Source organism: Ursus arctos, unplaced genomic scaffold (assembly GCF_023065955.2).
Source record: "Ursus arctos isolate Adak ecotype North America unplaced genomic scaffold, UrsArc2.0 scaffold_26, whole genome shotgun sequence".
NCBI lineage: Eukaryota > Metazoa > Chordata > Mammalia > Carnivora > Ursidae > Ursus > Ursus arctos.
In genome coordinates, this window is record NW_026622941.1 from 3,009,712 (window position 1) to 3,030,767 (window position 21,056).

A 21,056-nucleotide genomic window follows, 5' to 3' on the forward strand; every position below is an offset into this window, starting at 1 on the left:
TCATGTTATAGACAGGGCTTAGATTTATGTCTTTGTGGAAATATAAATAACAGGGAATAGAATCTTGAAAGTTGCTTGTGAATATGAAAACTACAAACATTAAATCCAATAAATGTTAAATGCCAACTAAGCATCAAGAATCAACACAACTGAATGGGACTAGAAGGAGGATCCACTACTACCCCAACTCCCAGTGCTATCCCGAGAATAACCGGAAAGCAGTTGTGAAAAAAGTAAAAATCACCGGTTGGACCAGCTGGGAAAATTAATGATATGGTATCACCTGATGCAGGATTTTCACTTCAGAAATTAATCCAAAAAAATTATCCTAAACACGGAAAGTGTTTTTATATACAAAAATGTTTCCTGTTACCTTACTATGCTGGAAAAATCAGAAACCACCTAATGACTAACAACAGGAGAATGAGTTAGGTAAACAAAAAAGATGGGGGAAAAAGCCATGAAATACCATTCAGAGAAGCAGCAGGGTCAATTGTAGATACACACATGTGCACAGAAAAAGGAATGGAAGGAAACACACACCCTAAAAAGTAAACCCTGAAAGAGGAAGGGGGGGGGGATGGGTAGATAGTTTACGGTTTCTTTACTACATTAAGTATTCTGTATTTTCTTTAATTCTTTATTATTTTTTAAAGTTTACTTATTTACTTATTTTTAGTAATCTCTTCCCCCAATGTGGGGCTCGAACTCATGACCCCCACCTCAAGGCACACGCTCTTCCAACTGAGCCAGCCAAGGACCCCAGCATGTATTTTTTTTTTTTGCATGTATTATTTTTAAGAGGAGAAAATGATAAAGAGCTAAAGAACAGAGATGTATCATTAAATTGGCAATTATGTCCCAAAGTTAAGTAATAATTTTATTACATACTTATTCACCCCAAAGAGGAAATCAAGGCAAGGAAAAGTGGTTATCTCACCTGAAATCGTCCCATCTTAAAAACACCAGTTCCTGAACTAGTTGCTAGGACAGGACCTTCTACGATCTGAGAAACTGAAACAAGTATATGAGGAGAAAAAGAACTTAAATTAAACTTGCATCTTTCTTTAGTTAGCTTCCTTTCCCTTTTGCCAGAAACACAGCAAAATAAAACTATGTATCAGGTGAGGAAAATTGTTTGAGGCAAGGACAACACAAGAGATACTACAAAAACTTTGATTAACAGGCAGTCAGAATTCAATTACTCATTCTTTAACTCAAAGACAGATATAAGTAAATGAAGAGAAAGGATGAGATTTTACCTAGCATATTAAAGACCCATTTTTAAATGAAAATCACTATGACAAACTGGTTTAGGCAATACCTAGGCAAAAATCCTAGACCAGGAAGTACAAGTGTCAGAATCACTGATAAATAGTTCTGAGCAACTTTAAAGTCACCTGGGTCCTCCTCTCTAGGGACAATCATTTGAGGTTTTTTTTTTTTCTTTTCTGGAGATAATGTAGACATATACCAGCATTTTCTTTATTTTACACAACTAGTAAGTTGTATTTTATACAACACTGATTTTGATATTTTAACAATGTATCTTGGAGAGCATTCCACATCGATGTCTCATTCTTTTTAATGGCTGCATAGTGTTTTAGGTCTGTCTGCCTACTGTACGTATGCAAATGTACCATATTTTAAGCAGACTTCTGCTGATGGACATTTAAGTTTTTAAGAACCTGCTATTACAAAAGTGCTCTAACAAATATTTTCTTATAGATCTGTGGAATAAATACCTAAAAATGGACATGCTGAATCATACCCATTTAAAACTTTGTAGACATTACTAAACTGATCTCCAAAGAGGTTGTATCAAGTCACTGGTGGCTATTAAACTTCTGAATTTACCAGTGAGAGGTAAGAAATGCTATCACTTACTAGTCTTTTTTGTGATATGAATACACCCCCCCCAACCCAGTTTTTCATTATCTTTGGACCTGATGGCATTTTTTTTCCATGCACAAAATTTTGAATCTATTGTGCTTCTGGGCTGAGTATTAAATGTAGTAGTAACACCTTTCTCTGTATGAGGGATCAAGCAAATTATGAACATGGACCAAATTCAGCCCACAGCTTGTTTCTGTAAATAAATCTTGCTAGACTACAGAGCCAAACTCATTCATTCGTGTACCGTCTATGCTGCTCTTGGGCTACAACAGGAGATTCGAGTAATTGCGACAGAGACTACACAGCCACCAAAGCCTGAAATATATACTTCTTGGCCTTTTATAGAAAGTTTTTTGACCCTGCTCAACAGTTAAAAAAAAGAAAAAGGAGAAGAAAAAGATTCCTTTTATGTTTTGTTACAGTACTGTTTTATAAAATCATTTTCCATCTTTGATCCATTTGGAATTTATTTTGGCTGAGGCTGGTGATTTATTTTTTTGCTTTTTTCCCAGATGGCTGTCCAGTTGTCACAAAGCATTTACTGAAACATCCCAACATTTAGTCACTGATTTGAAAGCCCACTGTTTTCATGCTCTACATTCTCTTACAGTTTGTGCATTTCTAGACTTTTCTGGTCTGTCAACTGATTTTCAAGTCACCTCTTTTAAAAGGAGAGAGCTAATTCAGAATATAATTGTCTTGAAAATAATTGAGAGAGGTTTGAAGTGAAATTTAGAATTTAAGGAAGAAAGAAAGCTGAGCATTCCAGGTAAATCTTATTAATTGTTACACAGGGAAATCTATCTGTGTAGGTGGTAGTGAGGAGAATGGATAAACTATATAAAAAGGAAAAATATTAAGCAAGTGCTCTACAAAATCACACTGAATAAGTACAAGTCACGTGAACTATTTCTGCTTCTGAATATAAATGGTTCTAAGGGAAAAGGTAACAGAAAATAAAAGCTTTAAATTTCCTAGCTTCTGGGGGATTCACGGTGATGTCATGAAAAGAGATTCACAACAAAACTTTAGAGAAGAAGTAGTTGATATGAACTTATGACCTAGTGCATGCTCATGAAAATGTTAAATTATTGGTATCGGTTATTTTTACAAAATTAAGTTGGAAATATGCCTTTCTAAAGAGACTATATATATGATGCCAATTCTAAAGACTCCAGAAATAGATAAAAAAATGCTTAAACTGATTAAAATCTTATATTTGTATTTCTACCATCCATGTTATTTAAGATTATCTCTATCTCTATCTAGTGTCACAAAAGCCAAGAGGTTTTAAGGTAAATTAACTTTTGTAAGTATGCCTGAATTTCCTTCTCTCTCTTACCAAGTATCTGGCCCAGCTAATAACAAAGGGTCTTATTCCAAGAAACTACCATTACCTTTTGCATGCCCCCTTTGAAAACAAACAAACACAACATAAAAGATTCATCAATTTGCTAATCCGACAAGTTCTAGATGTTAGTATTGATGCTCCTCAGCTATGAAATTCAGAAAAATGATTTTTAAAACGGTTTCAAATACACCTACATTCTTAAGAAAGTCTTGGAAATAGTAACCCCTATAACTTTACAGAGAGGACTGGAGATGGTAACATAAGAGGAAGAGGGATGCTTCTCACCATCCTTCTGAGGCTGTGCTCCTGCTTCCGTAACTGCTGTCGGAGCCACCACGGACATAGGCTGCAAAACACATACACACAGATACCACAAAATCCCTAGCTTCAGTCACTCTTTAAACTTTTGCCATGCGGCCTTTCCTCTGGTCTTTATAAAGGGCAAAAGAAATATAGTATATGTGAAGAAACACATCCAAGGGAGTTTTCTATTTTTTTTTTCCCAGCCTAAAAAGAAGCCTGATGTAAAAAAAAAAAAAAAAAAGATTTTTAAAAGGAAGAAATTCTGAGTTGTTTCTATATTGTTTTCTTCATTTTTCTCATGGGATACTTAAGAACTTAAGAGTATAACTTGGATACTCACAGAAAAAAAGTTTTAATCAGAACATTGTGTCACAAGCTTAAAAGGAAGAAGTTAAAACTTTTAAAGTACAGCTTCCTCCAAAGCATAAATGCAAAATCCATAGGATTTATAATTCTAACCAGAGGTAAGACAAGAAAAGTATTTTTCAAGTAAATAAAATCTTTTCCATAGTTACACCACTGGGTCAGTCGTTAATCTTACATTCATCTGCCTCATTTCTGTTTGTTGGAACAAGCAAAGACTCTGAATTAATACTTTTAACTCTGTAGGTGTTAATGGTATTAACAGGTTACCAGTATATGCTCTGGGAATATGATACATTAGGGTTATGGAAAGATGTCAAGATTTTCAAAACTTACACCAACTGTGGATGTCACTGCAATAGTCTCTGGACTAAGTGTTCTTCTCAACTGAGCATCAAGATCTTCCAGAGGTTGCTGGGACTGAACAAAAACAAGCACAATAAATAGAGTCAGATCCAGCATATATAGAGCCAAACTATATAAGAACACGGTTGGATGCTCTGGCATAGTCAGAGACACTATATGTAGCCAATCTATATAGGAATACTGTTTGATGCTTTAGACTGACACAACATAATATTTGTTCACTGAATGTAAAACTCAATATACTAAATTTAACTTATATTGCTTGAATGATTTATGTCAATTCCCCAAGCCTTAGAGAAATTCAGTTACATTTATGTTTTTCCAGTTTTGAAGTCTCCTTACCTTCTATGTCTGATGTTACTTAAAGTGATAAAAAAGTTTCTATTTGTCCTCTCGTTAAACATTCTGTCCTTTCTTTAAAAACATTCTGATAGGGGTGCCCAGGTAGCTCAGTTAAGTGTCTGCCTTTGGCTCAGGTCATGATCCCAGGGATCGATCCCCATGTCAGCTCCCTGCTCAGCGGGGAGTCTGCTTCTCCCTCTCCTCCCTGCTCATGCTCTCTCTTGCTATTTTTCTCACTCTGCCTCTAATAAATAAATAAAATCTTAAAAAAAATTCTGATAAATTTATCAAGATCTATCAGTAGATTAATTTTATCACATGTTCCCTATTTTCCTTTCAGTTTGGTACATCTTTCTGAGAACTTGTCCTTATGAATGGCATTAACATATCCTGTCACTATCAAAGGGTACTATTTTCTTTAAATCTTAATAATCTATACTTCTTACACCCTACAGATGGCAGCTAGAAGGAACTGGAGGTTTGGACATTTCATCCTGTTAACCAGGTCTTACTACCATCCACCCCAAGGCCGTTAACTTTTTACCTTTGACACAGACTGTAATCCCACATCTATCTTGGCTTCTATCAACCTATTCTTCTGAAGGCTTCATTTATCTTTCTCCCTCTATATGCAGGCATTATCCACTTACCCTCACTACCAGCCCGTCCCCGATCTTATTGGCTCTTTCTTGTCACATTTGAGCCCTCTTAGGAGTCCGAATACATGTTTTTAATGAGAAAATAGGTGTAAAACCTCTCATTTACAGAATATCACAACGTATTTTTTCCAAAATTTAATGGCTGATGGAGTGAGTTCTCTTTGGAGTTATTACTTTATTCAGGCCAGTTCCTTAAGTTATGTTCTACAGTACATCTAGGATTATATAAGTAGGGATAAATTCAGATTTCTCAAGTTAGAAATTCATCATGTTTTCCTTAGACACAATTTTAAAATAAATCACTGATTTAGTTTCAGTGTTTACTACTTTGTCTCAGGGCAGGAGCTTTTTCAGGGTTATAATGAATTCATAGTAAGTACTTTCCTTATGGGAATTCAACTAAATTGTGGGGTGGTGGAGTAGGGTGGGAAAGGGAAACAATAATTTAAATATTGCAGGCAGTTCTAACCAATGTCAGAACTGAGTGTGAGATAGGAAATTAACATTCATGTCATTGATGTCAGTTCCTGGATGAGTAATCTCATGCTAACTGAGCCGGGTGGGTTTTGTACTGAAAGATATAATACATATTTTTCATGAAGCATGACCCTTATTTCCACCTATACATAAGCCAATTACTTTATGAGGTTGTCAAAAGAAATGTGAAACATTCAAGAAAAAACTGGTTGACTGAACTCACAGAAAAGGGGCATTATCAGCTATCAGTGTGATATCTTTTCTTAAGGAACTTTCAAAGTTAATTTTGATTACTTGTAAGTTTTTTCTTCCACAATAGTCAAGAACCTAATCTCAGTCCTTAGATGCAATTTCACTCTACAAAACTGTGAATGATAGGAGTTATATTTGTCTGGTAAAATGTAAACCCTGCCATTTTCTTCCTTCATAAAATATGAAAAAAGATTAATACCAAATGTTTTCTAGACCTTGAAGCAATATCAATAAACAAAAGAACCATGAAGCTTCTCACTTTAAATAGGGCCTGGATAATTAGCTACACTGCTTTAGAAAAAAGTTGTTACTAAGTCAAAACCAAAGAGGAGCCAGAAGCCAAGATCATGCAATGGAGAATTTAAATAAGCTTTGTGAAAGAAAAGTAGGGGTACAAGAAGAAATCTGCCAAGGCTTGGGGCAGGGCACCTGAGTTAGTGAAGGTCCTGGAAAAGGTGGCAGCTGCTCGCTGGGTGGAGTACCAGCTGGAAGTTCAGTACCCACTGGCAGCACCTACAGACAATGAAGGGAAATTCAAGTCCATGAGACACTAAGAGTAAAGACTGCACACTGGAGAGCAAATCAACTAATTCCAATGTAGAAAGAGTAAAATGTATCTATAGTTAAGCCATGCTTGTCACCTGGCTTATATTCTGGTATCTATCTTAAATAAAGGACATTATAACCATGATATTATTAGAGGGGTTACTATCGCATACCAATAAGATGAATAGGAAAATTTAGTAAAAGGTTATTCCCTAGGGAAAACAGAATCAAAGGCTTTAAGGACATGAGAAGCACAGTCCAGATATTCTCAAGCCACCGTTTTGGTATAGTTATCATCACTTTACTGCGAAAACAATACAATTCAGAAATAACCAAAGGTCAAGTCTGATAACAAAGTCATCAGAAATCTAATACTATCAAACAATTTGTACAAAGCCTCTATTATTACCCTACTATAAAAAGATTTTTACAATCCATGGCAAAGCAGAAAGATGAGTGAAGCACAAAATATAGTAGAAAAAACACAGCCTTGTTATTTGGAGATCAGGAAGATGGAAGACGGCAGAACGAGAGGAAATCCACCACAGCAGAATTAGAAAACATATTGTAGTTATTTTATTCCCAGGATTAGATTCTTTTTTCCTCTATATGAAATTCATTGCCAACTTCCAATTTTTTATAAACCCCAAACTGTGTATCTGTGGAATCTAAGCAAAGCAGAAAATTTGCTTCATTCTCACTGAAACAAAGGCTGTGAACTGCTATTACTATGTATAATTGCTAGCAGAAGCATTTAGCTTCCTTTTGGGATACAGATTTCTTTAGCTGGTACCAATTAGGAAGAAATGTCTGTATTTTACCTATTATACACTCTTAGAAAATCCTGCCATATTTCAAAAGTATCTTGTGTTTAATGTCATATATCCTAAAATCATTTTCAATTTATTTAATGAATATCAAATGTCTAATACAGGCCAGGTTATCTTTATAACTACACTTCTAATTTCCAAGGCTGAATTGAAAAAAATGCATTTATGGGGGTGGGGGAAAGAATGATCATATTTATCATATTATTTCAAAACAAGAATCTTACTGGAGCTTTAGTTAAAGGTGGCTTTGATGGAGCAGTTCCAGCTTTCACTCCTGGTGTAGTGCTGACTGGGGCTGACACATAGCTGACTGGGGTAGAAACCTGCCCAGGTGTGACCACTGGCATAGCTGACAAACCAGTTGTACCTAATGGCAAACTGGTTGGTGGTAAGCATGTACTTGTAGTGGAAGTCATGAGCTTGCTTGGTGCAACAGCAGTGGTTGGGATTCCTGGGGTGACAGTGGTCTCTCCTACCAGTGACGTCTCCAGTGAGACAGACGCATGCTGGGCTCCAGATGAGCTGTGTTCACTGAAGAGAGACCGCAGCTTTTCCTCTAGAGTCTTTATGTCATCAATTCCAGGAGCTTTGGGCTGTGAGTCAGCATCTATTTCAGGACAGTGAGTGTGGGGCTGGTTGGGAAGCAAAGCTGGTTGAGGCTGACTATGAATTAGTGTCTGCTGCACGGCAGGCACACTGGCAACAGGTTGTACCAAGGGTGGGATACTAGATACTTGGGGCAATAAAGGTGTGGAAGTAGGTCCTGCTGCTTGAGGAAGGGCAGGAGTAGAAGCTATAGCTGATGGGGTGACCAAAGGATGCACCCCACCGGGCTGAGAAATAGAACTAGATAATCCTGCTCCAGGGGAGGAAGAAGATGATGCGGAGAGGGCCAACGCCAATCCAGTTGTACTGCTATGAGATGTTTTATCTAGCGAGTGTGCACTGACCACCACTGTTTCAGCTAGAGTTGGAGCAGAGGTGCTACTGCTAAGCTGCAGAGAGGGCTGTGAAGCTACGCTTGGGAATGGAATGGTGACAGGAACAGATGTTAACGTGGCTGCCCCAGCAGTGCTGCCTGCCGCCTGCTGAGATGGTACAGGTGGAGGCTTAGCAGCCGGGGCAGCAGCACTGCCCGCTGCAGGGGCTAAAGCTGTTGAAACTGGTATAGAGGGCAAAGTGCCTATGCTAGAAACAGCGCTCCCAGGTGTGGGAGCCTGAACTGGCTGGGATGTTGCTGACATCGAGACAACGGAGGGTACTGTGATGCTTGAAACCACAGTGGAAAATATTGGTGATTCAGATACAGGTGGTACAGGGAGACCACCTGAGGGTATCACACCTGTGCCGGTGGCAACTCCACCAATCCCTGTCTCAGTGGGCACTGGAATCTCAGACTGAATTACTGATGTGGAAATGTCATTAAGAGGGCTGCTAGTTGCAGGGACTGATACTGAAGGTGTGGCGGCTGCTCCTGTGGTTGGGACTCCAGCAATGCTACTCATGGAAGGAGGGACTACTGGAAACGTTGGTCCTGTGTGACTGAAGTTGGGAGGTGCCGTGTTGGGCCCTTCTGTCATCTGGCCATGTCTAAGTTCAGAAAAGGCCTGCTGTAGGCTAAGGGATGAAGCAGAGTGAGACAAGTTCATTCCAGCGCCGTGAGAAGTAGAGGCAGCAACTGCAAAGGAAAACACAAAATTCAGAACCAGTCCATTTTAAAAGGGTGGATTCAAAATTGTCCTAACAGTCTATTTTTGGATTACCGACATTGCCACATACCAACAAGGTTTAAAACTTCTCCTAAGGAAATGACAGGCTCTAAAACAGCAAAGTAAAAGAGCAGTTTGATCAAAATAAGTTAGCTTGTATGAATATCTATTTCGAGGGGCAAAAAAATTTAATGAAGAGGAAAAAAGGAAAAAAAAGTCACCACAAAGTATCTACAATAATCCTAAATGGAGAAATGAACGCATACTACCATATGGACACAGCATCTATTACACAGGCTGCATCTAGTGCGGTTGGCCTCTCTGGCTCTTGCCTTTTAATCCCCTCTATTCATCATCTATTTCTCTCCCCCATATGTTTGTCTACTGATTATAATCTCAACTTTCTACTCTTCTTTATTGTCTATGTCATTATTTGAACTACTGCTTAATAACCAACCTTCTAATATAGCAGAAATGCTGTAGGATTAATAGAGGTTTGTGGTAGAAGCAACTCCTTACCTGTATCTGATATTTCACTAGTGAAAACTTTTGATTCTCGTAATCGACTTTCTGGCACAGGACTCACTATAAACCGTCTTCCAGCAGAATGAACAACTTGAGTTAAAGAACTGGTAGGAACGCCTGGTTAAAAAGAAACAAAACCATGTAATTGCATTATTTATACATTGTCACCAACACGAAGCTTCAAGATTTCATTATTAGTATACAACTTCTTAGGTCAAAGGTAAAAGCAAACATGGAAAGAAAGGAAATTCACCTATTTGCTGTGGCATGGAAGATGCGGGAATTGGTTGTTTGAACTCTCCTTCCAATTTCTACAACAAACAAAAGTGATCAAATTCATTCTCAAACACAATCTTCAAGATTGGGCAAAGCAAATGGCCACATGCAGAAAGAACAGAAATGTTTGATAATCGTAGTCATAGATGTAATGTGGTATCACTGAACATTGTGCACGGCAGATTTAACACCACAGCATTATTTTAAAAGCTTCTCTATGGGGATGGTAGTGAACTTACTCGAGAACCTGCAAAGCCATAGTCATCCTTTCCCTGCAGACTCTCCAATCCCTGTTCACCCTCTGGTTCCACACTGACATCCTCACTGAGCATTTCATCAGCTTTTTCAATAATTTCTCGTACTTGATCCACAAATGACTCTCTCTCCATTGCTAGAATAAAGTCATTGTTCACCTGCACAAGAAATGTGATGTTGGTCTGATTAGTAGAGTGTTACTCATGTTTTAAGTCACTCCAGTTGCCACTTGCTCGTGACTTCTGTCCTATCTGCATACCACCTGTATCATCATTTATTTGCTATGTAAATTAGCTCAATACCTAGAGTTACACATGTCCTAGACAAAAATATCTCTAAATCACATATTTGGTGTGCTAATTACATTCACGATGAAATAACTATGTAACTGTCAAAATAGATTACAAAATACCACATTATTTTCTTTGGGCAGTGGATACTGAAAAAGAACTAAAGCAAAATCTGGAGCTCCAAATGCAGACATACCATAATTGTTGCTATCTCCTCAGGATTGTCACCATCTAAATCGAATTTGAATGTAACCATTTTCCGATTATGAGTCTCTAACTGACATTCCACTACCCGGTCTCCTTTATTTGAAACCTAAAAAGAAAAAGAAAAGGTACTTAATATTGCAGAAGCCATATTTGATGCTGTTACTGAATTTGAGAAAGGAATGCAGATTATCACTTGAACTTAAGCCTGATGTCACCACTATTCCTTGAAGGCTTGTTGGTACTTTACCTCTTAAACTGGTAGCAAGAAAACATTAAGAAAATATCAGCCCTTGCACTACTTCCTCATCTTCCACTGAAGGGTCTGGAAGGAATGTGAAGTCTCTGTCTACACATTAAAACTCTTTTTCTAAAGGTAAATAATGCCTTTCTATAAAAATATGGAATTTAACAATATTATTGGGTGAAATTAAAACCCATAAATTAGTAATACTTACATTCAAAATTCTTAATTTTGGACGTGAAGTCTTTTCATGACGAGAGCGACTTCTCACAGATTTTCGATAATGCCGTTTTGTAGTTCTCCCTTCATGCCTTCCACTGGATGATGGGACATTCTCATTGCCATCACTCATTCCTGAAGCAACATCTGAATGTGCACTTTGAAAAAAAAAAAAAGTTCAGTGTTTAAAGGTTTAATATTTTGAAGTTTTAGATCATCCTACCTACCAGCCAAGGAAGGAGAATTTTACTTTTACGTACCTATCTATAGAAGAGACCAAAGTGGTAGGCTGTGCCTGTGCCACTGGAACTGGCTCTGGAGGAGCAACTTGAGAGACTCCCTGAGTACTCTGTAAATAGAAATAATGCAAATCTTGGCAGTAATACATTTTATTTATTATTCATCATCTCCGATTAGCTCTTTTTTTCCCCTTATCCCCCCGTCTAAGTCCCAGAAGCACTAAATTTACTAGTAATTCTCAGTATTCAGCATCTAGAGACAGTGGTCTTACAATTCCAAAGGAAGTTTCTAAAGCTAAGTCTCTGGTATAGACTGCATGGTGCGACATCAGCCGACACAGCTGCTAGGTAGTGAGAAAGTACAACTTGCATGCAGCCAGCATCTTCCTAGAAGTGTGCAACAGGGCAGGCAGAGCAAAGTGCAAAGATGATTCAGATCTTTCTCCTAGTAGGGCAAAAATGATTACTGGGAGCACAGCAGGATAAGATAACTTTTATGACTGCCAATGGCAAGAATTTGTGAAAGGATAAGAATAATGGCTAAAGTACTAGCTAGAGAAGTGAAGTGCTAATAGGGTTAATCTTCTCCAAGGCACACTCACTTCCCAACAGAACAGCCAGTGGCAACAAGGCCCCCACATTGGCATTTCATTCTGCTGTAAGAAAAAGTCATTTAGAAGTTAGTTTGAAAATAGTCTCCAAATGAGTTCTATAATAGGGCAACCTACATTTCTTCTTTGTCATTTTTATCCCATGTGTATATATGTTTTATATATAAGCATGCAGTTATTCCATTTACCTCCAGAGCTGCTTGCTGGGAGGATGTAGTGGGGGCTTGTTGTGCTAAACTCACTGCTGGCTGGGATACTTGAACCTGTCCTCCTATACTGCCCACAGGAACCAAAAGGTTCGATTCCACAAAAGGCTGCACCATTGTAGGAAAGTAACCCGGTGTAGCCAGTGCTTCTGTCGGCATGGGAGGGGATAGGGCTGTAGAAGGGATGCAAATAGAAGCCACGCTGGAAGAGGGAGCAATATTTGAATCTCCTGGGTATTGTGGTGGCAGTCGAGGTGGAAAGCCCTGTGATAGAAACGAGGAAGGTGAGTTAGTGCAGGTTGGGTCATCAAATTAGCAAAACAGTAAGACATGCATAAAAAAACCCAACAAAAAAAACAAACAAAACACCAAAAAAACCAAACACCTCAACAAAAAAAGAGCACACAGCAAAGAACAGTAGTAGCCCAATCTCTTTCTAATAATTTATAGAAGATTTAAAGATGATCCTTGAAATGGTAGACTGGTTTCAATTTAGGGAACAGGACTCTACAACTATAAAATGCTGGGTTTTCTCCTCCTGGAGATTAAATAGGAGGAACAAACATAATTCCTTTCAGAAAAATATCAACTTTCTAGCTAATCTGAAGTGGGGGAATGCAAAAACTCTTCAAGGTATCAGTTATTCCAGTCGTATCATGACAGAATAACCTGAAGCTTTTTATTGGTACCATGCTGGCTACTCTATTTACCCTACCTATAAAACAAAGAGTACCCTGATATACTCTATTATTAGCCATATCTAGCATTCAGTCAGCTTACACCAAATAGAACCATTTTTCTCCTAAGAAGTGTCTGGAGAAAAATGGAAATGAATCATCAGACATCATTACCCTATCTTTTCTCTGAGTTTTACTACATTAGCTTCTTTAGTTGAGATCAGCTACACCTTGTTATTGTTAGTTATTCTGATATTCAACTATTAGGTTTTCAAGTTCTTGATGGTCTACTATTAGAACCAAACCCTCTGGTGCCCTCCTTTTTGCTAACCAACACAATACCTGGTACAGAACATCTCCAGAGGGAAGTGGAACCTCAGCAGCTTGTCCAAGGTTAGCTGGTATTCCCATGGACTGAACTGCTGGTTGCAGAAGTTGTGGGTGAACCTGACTTGGCAGCTGAGTCACAGGCTGCAGAAGGGTTGGAAGCTGACTAGGAACCACAGTTGGTCCCCCTGGGATCCCAGGTGCTGTAGCAGATGAAGCCAAGGTGAGCAGAGGCTGATTAACGCCAGCTGCCATAGTAATGGGAAGGGATGAGAAACCTGTCTGAGCCGCAGACACATGAGGAGTTGATATGGGAATCTGAGAGACAGGGTACTGAGGGAGTAAGGAAGTAGAGAGTGGCTGTCCCATAGGGAGGAAATGAGCACCAGAGTGGACTGGAACAACTGAGGGTTGTGTCGCAACTGGGATCTGAGGTTCGCCTTGGATAGTTGGTACTGGCTGGGAAACTGGAAGCTGGGAAGGTAAAGAAAAACAAAACAGACAGACTTTTTAAAAAAAAAAAAAAAAAAAAAAAAAGCAAGGCTGCCAAAAGCAAGATTTATGTATTAGCCAAAAAGAAGGAAAAAACCCCCCAAACCCCTGCATACATTAGTGTAAGTTAATGTGCCACACGAGAATAGGGAAAGAACAGGAAACAAAGAGGCTGATAGACTGGCTGTTTCAAATCTTCTGCTGTAGAAAATTTTCCTCATGCTTCATCATTTAACAATAAAAAGAGGACCCTTCCACAGGCAAAGTTTTTTTTGTTTTGTTTTTTACAGCTTTATTTAGATATATTTCACATAACCTAAGCCTTTGGCATGTTTGTTGTCAATAAGTCTATGACTGCTGTTACAGTAGTTACTGGAATTCAAATGAACTCCTTCTCCCTGGAATTAGATTCCAATCCGTGTTGCTTCTACAGTTTTGAAGTCTAACACTGGCCTATGAAAGTAGGTATATAAGTACCGTATTTCACTGATTCTGGGATGCAATCACCCCTCTCTAACGCCTGGTCATTTTAACATTTGTGAAACTCAATATATCTTAAAATTAATGGTGTGTCAGTACCTGGCTACATAAAATAATGGTGCGTTTTACAGTTACAGTATCTCAGATGCGATGAAATACGACAGAAACAATACACTGCCAAAATACACGGATAAGTCCCAATGTTAAAAAAAAAAAAAAGGTCATTCAATAGAATATACCTTCCAAAGGGCCCTTTCCAAGTGATTAGAAGGACAACTTAGAGCAAACACCATTCCATATAAGGGGTTTTTATGACTTACTGTCAGTAGGCAATGGAGGAGGAAACAATGCATAAATCTACATGAAAAATACAGTACAGTTGTAAACCTAGAATGTTAGATATAGCTGATGTAATTCTAGAAAATATCCAGGTTCAGTTACCAAAGCACTGTTATTTAACCCACCAGTTCAAATACCTGTCAAACGGACTTTAGACTAATAAACCTAAAAGTTAAACATTTTTGGATTGTGAATGCTGTTTGTACCTATTTATATTAACCAATGGACATGCACAAAAGGAACAACTGTCCGTTCATTTCTTTGGTGAAAATAACCAACTTCAGTACTTCACCATCAGAGAGGATAGAAACCTAACCATGAGAAAAGTTATATGGAGATTCTTTTTTAGCTTCTATTTAGAAATTAAGAGTTTACCTGTTTTCCAGCTGTTACTTGAGGCAAGACCTGTGGAGCTTGAGACTGACTGACTGGTTGTGTAGTAGGGGCCTCACTGGAGGCCGATGTCTGTGGAAGTGAATACTGCACTGTCTGTTGAGGAGGGGCTGTCTGCTGTACTCCCTGCTGTTGAAAATAAAATAGAATTATTCAGTTTTATTTCAAGTCATTAACAGCATGGGTCTAAGGAAATACATTTGCCTAAGGTCTTCTGTATCTGTAAATGACAATATTAGTAATTAAGACATGCATAAACCCAAATTCATCAATTCCCCTTTACATTTATTTCTCTTTTTCCTCTGGTAGTCTTTGAATGTTTCAAAATTTGAGCCACCACTGGTTCTTCACCTATCACCCCTCTTGCCCTAATAGTAGGTCATTTACAAAGACCTTTAGATAACATATCCAAATAGATCCACTCTCCTCCAACCCCCGCTCCCCATATTTTCACTGGCACCGATATCCTAATAATGAACATTTTGGTTGATCTTTTTTTTCTTGCTACTTAAAATAATGCTACAACCAGCAGCCTTTTACAACTGGTCTATACAACTAACTGGCTACTGCTGATAAAAAGACAAGCTATTTGTTTATATGTGTGGGTATATATATAAACACAAATTTAACTGACATATAATGATTCAATATGTGCATATACTGTGAAATGATCACCAAAATAAACCTAGTTAACATCCATCACCACACAGTTACAATTTTTTTCTTGCAATGAGAACGTTTAAAATCTACTCTTAGTAACTTTCAAATATACACTACTAAAGCAACTGTAGTCACTACTGCTGTACATCACAACCCCCGGGGTTAGTTATTTGTTTTATATATATTATGAATCTGGCCACCTTCATGAACATCCTAGATTTTGTTAGATGATAATCCGCAAATAATATTTTTGCTCTCCTGATATTTACTTTGTTCTTATTTTATCAATTAAAATCACCCCCCCAAAATGCTGAAACATGATGGTGACAGTAGTCATGTTTGTTTTATTCTTAATTGTTTCTACAACGTATTCTTATTTTAACTTCAATCAGGAGCAAATGGCTACTGAATTATGTAACACTGATTTTCAGCAACTAAGATATATCATGTATATCCAAATATAAGGCAACTCTGAAAACAAAATAATTTTCCGTATTTCCACTGAGAAAGAAACTAGAAAATCTTTTTGGTTAACCTGAATATATTTTAACTTTAAGGAATTTACACCACAACACTACCATTATGTAACTCGTTCATTTACACACCTAAATAAGATGACATATTACATAAATATATTATCTTAGAAATATTGCTCCATCTCTCTCATTCAAATTCTTCCCACATAATAAACCAGTCTCTTTATGTTCATGGAGCTATACGACGAAGCCTCTAGTTTTCTGGAGCATAGCATAATACTTTCCCTGTAGGTGACAAGCATCATGAACAATATCAGGACAGCTGTTGGGGTGCCTGGGTGGCTCAGTTAGTTGAGTGACCGACTCTTGATTTCAGCTCAGGTCATAATCTCAGGGTCATGGGATTGAGCCCCACAGCAGGCTCTGCACTCAGTGGGGAGTCTACTTGAGATTCTCTCTCTCCCTCTCCCTCTGACCCTCCCCGCCCGTGCTCTAAAATAAATAAATCTTAAAAAAATATATTAGGACAGTTGGATTTTTTTTGCTTTTGTCTTACAGGTTTATATTCATGTAATCTTTGTATTAACTCCTTAAAATGATCTTTAAACAAGTTGTTTACAATGACATACAGAACCTGGATTAGTCAAGTTGTTCTTTTAAGAATAAGGACCAAATCTATGTTTAACTTCTTGGCTTTTATTGTAAAACCAATTCTGTCAGATACTGTCTATAAACATTTCCAATTATATATACTATTTTAAGGTCCTTACAGGCACATGTGTTTTCACATTTTATTTTATTTCATTAACTTTTTTTTTTTTTGGTTATTGTTCAGAATAAAGGACAGTGAAAGCCTGTAATATGGAAGTATGATAAAGGTTTAAATATATGTTGATTCCATTCCTTAGAGGGGAAAATTTGAGGAAAAAATTCCCACCTTATATATATATATGGGCATATGATTACCTCTCTCACCATGCTTACAGCAAGATTTGGACTCAATCAGCTCTTCTATGAACCTATACATTCACTTATTTATGTTCTAGCTTAACTGAACTAAAGGTTTGTTTCTGTCTCAAGTTCTTCTACCTTCATGCTTCTTACCTTGCTTACACTGTCTCCCCCTCCCTTTCCTTTTGGTCTAGAATATTCTTTATTGTTACATCTGAGTGTAACTTATAATCAGAGTCCAGTTTAAATGTTCTCTCTTTCTTAAGCCTTCCTGATATCCCCCCTCCCTGCTTGAAAGTGATGTAATTTCTCTCCTTTTATGGCATAACTGGGATGTAGTTAACTGGTGAGTTGTGGAGTCAGGCAACTTGGATTTAAATTGTTTCTACCTCTTATAAGCTGTGTAAGCTTGGATAAATTACTCATCTTTTCCAGATCTTATCTCAGCCTTCCCATCTGTACAATGAAAATAATAACAGTGTACTTACAGGGTTCATATAAGAATTAAATAAAAATATAGGCAAAGTGCCTTATCTACTATGCTTATTTGTTTTGTAGGAGTTAACAGATATGTTTACTAGATTATTTAGGCTCCTTTGAAAGTAGTCACATCTGATCCCTCCATCTTGACAGACCCTCAGTGCCTATTTAGCACATGGTCCTTGGGAGCATGAACTCAATTAGGAAAAAATTTGTTTAATTAGTAGTGTGTGTATGTGTGTAAATTGTCAAGAAAGAACAGTTTTATAGACATATACCATCACTCTGTGCTTAAAGTAAGAGTGAGAGGCATGTATGCCAATTTTACTTTAGAGTATTTAGGGAGAAGTGGCACCTCTGGGTAGGCCAGCAGAATACACTGGTCTCTGACAATCCCACTGGCTAATGTTCAGCACTTCAGCTGAACAGGTATTGCTGCACACAGCAACCTGGAATCATGTTTTTATTAACCTGCCTCATGAAACCAGTTCAAATAACCTATGTGGACTATGTACTATAGGTGCTTGATGAAAAAAAAATGTTCATGAGCCTCAGTTGAACAGAAAGTTAAATACCTGAAGACTCTACATGGTTCTTTGGAAGAAATTATTAAGTAAGCGGGGTTATGGCCTATATGGCATATGGCAAAGAAATACTAAGTTTTCTAGTAGGAGGAAGCTATTTTTGGTACCTCATTAAGATACAGTATAGCACTGGAAAAGACTCTTGATAAAAACATGAGAAAAGCAATCCCTTATTGGTTACATTCCAGAAACCCATGAAATAAATTTTAGCTGAAGTACATTTCTTTCCTCACTCTAATAAAACTAGAGATACGGTTTTGTAAGATGGGGTTGGAAACTGATAGTATGTAAAGTGAAACTCACCTCTAAAAATAAATGCCTGGGGCACCTGGGTGGCCCAGTTGGTTAAGTGTCTGCCTTCGGCTCAGGTCCTGGGATTGAGCCCCAAGTTGGGCTCTCTACTCAGCGGGGAACCTGCTTCTCCCTCTCCCTCTGCCTGTCCCTCTGCCTGCTTGTGCTCTCTCTCTAATAAATAAATAAATCTTAAAAAAACCCAAAAAACTCCACCCATATAGTACAAAGGGTTTACAACGTTTTAAAAAAAATACATGATACCCTAGTAGCTGAAACAAACAAATGGAGCTTCTTGAGCACCTTTGCAGAATCATAAGTCCTTGTAGAACTTTAATATAGAAAAAACCCTCACTATTCTAGAAATGTTGAATTCTGACTTGTAGTTTTTAGTTCTATCCACTTAGTGGCTATGCAATCCTGAAAAAGTGAAGTATTCTAGACTCCATAAACTTATGTAAACTGAGGGCTCAGTTTAATGGTTCTACTCAACGTAAATACCATCCTCTATTTAAAATAATTCACAAAATACTACTATCTTAAAAAAGCATCACTGACACATAAATTTTGTATTATAGCAATAGCCATATTTACATTTTTTTCCCAGAAGAGTCAACTACCTACCTAATTCTTTTAACCTGACATTTATGGAATTGCCCTCCTTCACCTCCACATACTTTTCTTACCAATGAACTAATATCTTCATTTGCTAATATCTTCATATATGCTCACATATAAGATATATAAGAAATTCCTTTGGAAAAGGAAAAACAGAGCACACACTTAAATTTGCTCAGTTGATTAGTGTTGGCCTGAGTCCAAAGATAAACAAAAGAGTGGTATCAATGACAGTGCTTCTGTCCTAAAACATCTTTATGTAACTTTTAGTTTGTATTCTTTTTTTTAAGTTGGCTTCATGTCTACCACGGAGTCCAATGCAGGGCTTGAACTCACAACCCTGGAGATCAAGACCTGAGCTGAGATCAAGAGTCAGACGCTTAACTGACTGAGCCATCCAGAAGCCTCTTAGTTTGTACTCTTATTAGGGATTATTAATACAATTAAAATAGAATTTGTTAAGGTTGGCAAAAATATGACTACTCAAATTTAACTATAATTATATACAGATTCTGCTACTTATCTGAAAGAAAGAGCAAGAGCAAGACAAAGGAAATTCTGTAAGACAGGGCCATTGGTCACCAAATAAATATACACATAACCAAACTCATCTTGTACAAGGAACATCAAATCTTAAACTGGTATCAAATGACTTCATGATCACATGCTGGACCAGAAGACTATTTTGTAATAAGAATTCGAAGCTTTGTTTAAAAAATTAATAGAAAGAGAAACCAATTTATGATCTGGTGGTTGCAAAACACACTTTGTAGGGAACTATCAATGAAATAGTTCATCAGGAAGTTTTTATGACACATGTAGTGACTATAAATTTTATTTGAAACAGTTAAAAAATATTTAATAGTGCCAAAAAGCATTATTCCCATGCAAATGATTACTAATAACTAATATCAGTAATTAACTACATGTTTAATTTCAGAATGAGTAGTTTTGCTGTTGAATACAACAGCACTGTACTAATTTTTTGAGCTCCTTGAACCCTGGGGAATTATATTCCCCAAATCAAAAGTTTAAAAAATGTTTAAAAAGTTACTGAAGAAGCTATTCCATTTCTCTTATCATAAAATCTGATACCCCATTCCACAGATTAGAAATAATTAAATAGGAGTTTAGCATTATTAGAGTCAAATACAATGAAAGCAATGGCAAAATGCTCCTTTTATGATTCACAAATATAAGAACGAAATTGATATTCTTTGTATTGTTAAATTATGTGTAGAATCATCTACTTCAGAAGGCAGATGAATGATGGATCAGTTAACAATGATTCTTTTGAATCTCAATGCTATGTCTAATTTAGTAGATAGTTTAAAAACACATTAAACAAAAGATTTTCTAAAATGTTACTGAACACAAGAAATGTATGCCCCTTGATTTTTCTTTAAAAAACATAGCAAGCCTTTATTTACATCAGGAATCTAATTCATGAAAAGATGTTAAATAGTGTTTTGGCTACTGTTAATCCATAAAATGTAGCAATCAGTTGTTCTCACCTGCTGAGGATGTTGTATGGGTAGGGAAGATGGAACTCCTGTTAAGCTACTTGAGGATGGTTGACCCTGGCTTTGCCCCTGTGCCTAAAGGAAAGAAGTGAATACAACAAATTAGCGAAGCCCTAAAGAAGTATATAGAGAGGTCAGGCTTTTGCAATAAATATTTAAACTCCTGAGAGTTTGCTTGAGCAAAACAAAACATTAGCTTGATTAAGTATGTATGGGAGAGACCGTTGGGGCATCTTTTGTAAGAAAAGGTTAGAGAAGGATTATATCACAGAGCATATCCTGATCCCACGCAGAAACCACTGATGGTTAAAACTTAACCTACTACTGCTGTGCTCCGGCTATAATTTTAGCTGGCCAAAACACTAAAATTCATAATAAAATTCTTACTGAAAATACAGTAATCAGGAAAATAGTAGCATGACTACCGATGTGAAAAAACTCCATATCTGAATAATTAAAGACAAAAAGGTATTTGATAGTGCTAATTTGGTTCCTTTTGCTACTTCTTGTAGTGCCATGGTGACTTTTACCAAAAATGTAAAACCTGTTATCATCACTAATCTAGAGTAACAGTTGTCAAAACTACAAGTGATTTTGCCCTC

At 37.2% G+C, this 21,056-nt stretch overlaps 1 protein-coding gene across 22 annotated transcripts in view; it reads right to left on the minus strand.

Annotated features, from left to right (window-relative positions):
* The window catches only part of WNK1 (WNK lysine deficient protein kinase 1), a 151,803-nt gene that overhangs the window by 13,317 nt on the left and 117,430 nt on the right, over positions 1-21,056 (minus strand). For 5 of the 22 annotated variants that reach the window (XM_044385311.3, XM_044385310.3, XM_044385309.3 and 2 more), the window contains 15 exons: positions 20,446-20,529; positions 14,854-15,000; positions 13,183-13,641; positions 12,146-12,427; positions 11,368-11,456; positions 11,103-11,265; positions 10,637-10,753; positions 10,135-10,308; positions 9,873-9,930; positions 9,614-9,736; positions 7,610-9,063; positions 6,439-6,522; positions 4,250-4,333; positions 3,533-3,593; positions 941-1,014 (listed from right to left, as the gene is read on the minus strand). In XM_044385311.3, coding sequence (XP_044241246.3) covers positions 941-1,014; positions 3,533-3,593; positions 4,250-4,333; positions 6,439-6,522; positions 7,610-9,063; positions 9,614-9,736; positions 9,873-9,930; positions 10,135-10,308; positions 10,637-10,753; positions 11,103-11,265; positions 11,368-11,456; positions 12,146-12,427; positions 13,183-13,641; positions 14,854-15,000; positions 20,446-20,529 — 3,453 coding nt within the window. The remainder of the gene's footprint in view (positions 1-940; positions 1,015-3,532; positions 3,594-4,249; positions 4,334-6,438; positions 6,523-7,609; positions 9,064-9,613; positions 9,737-9,872; positions 9,931-10,134; positions 10,309-10,636; positions 10,754-11,102; positions 11,266-11,367; positions 11,457-12,145; positions 12,428-13,182; positions 13,642-14,853; positions 15,001-20,445; positions 20,530-21,056) is intronic. The other 17 variants (XM_048216469.2, XM_044385313.3, XM_048216470.2 and 14 more) reach the window with 8 other exon arrangements.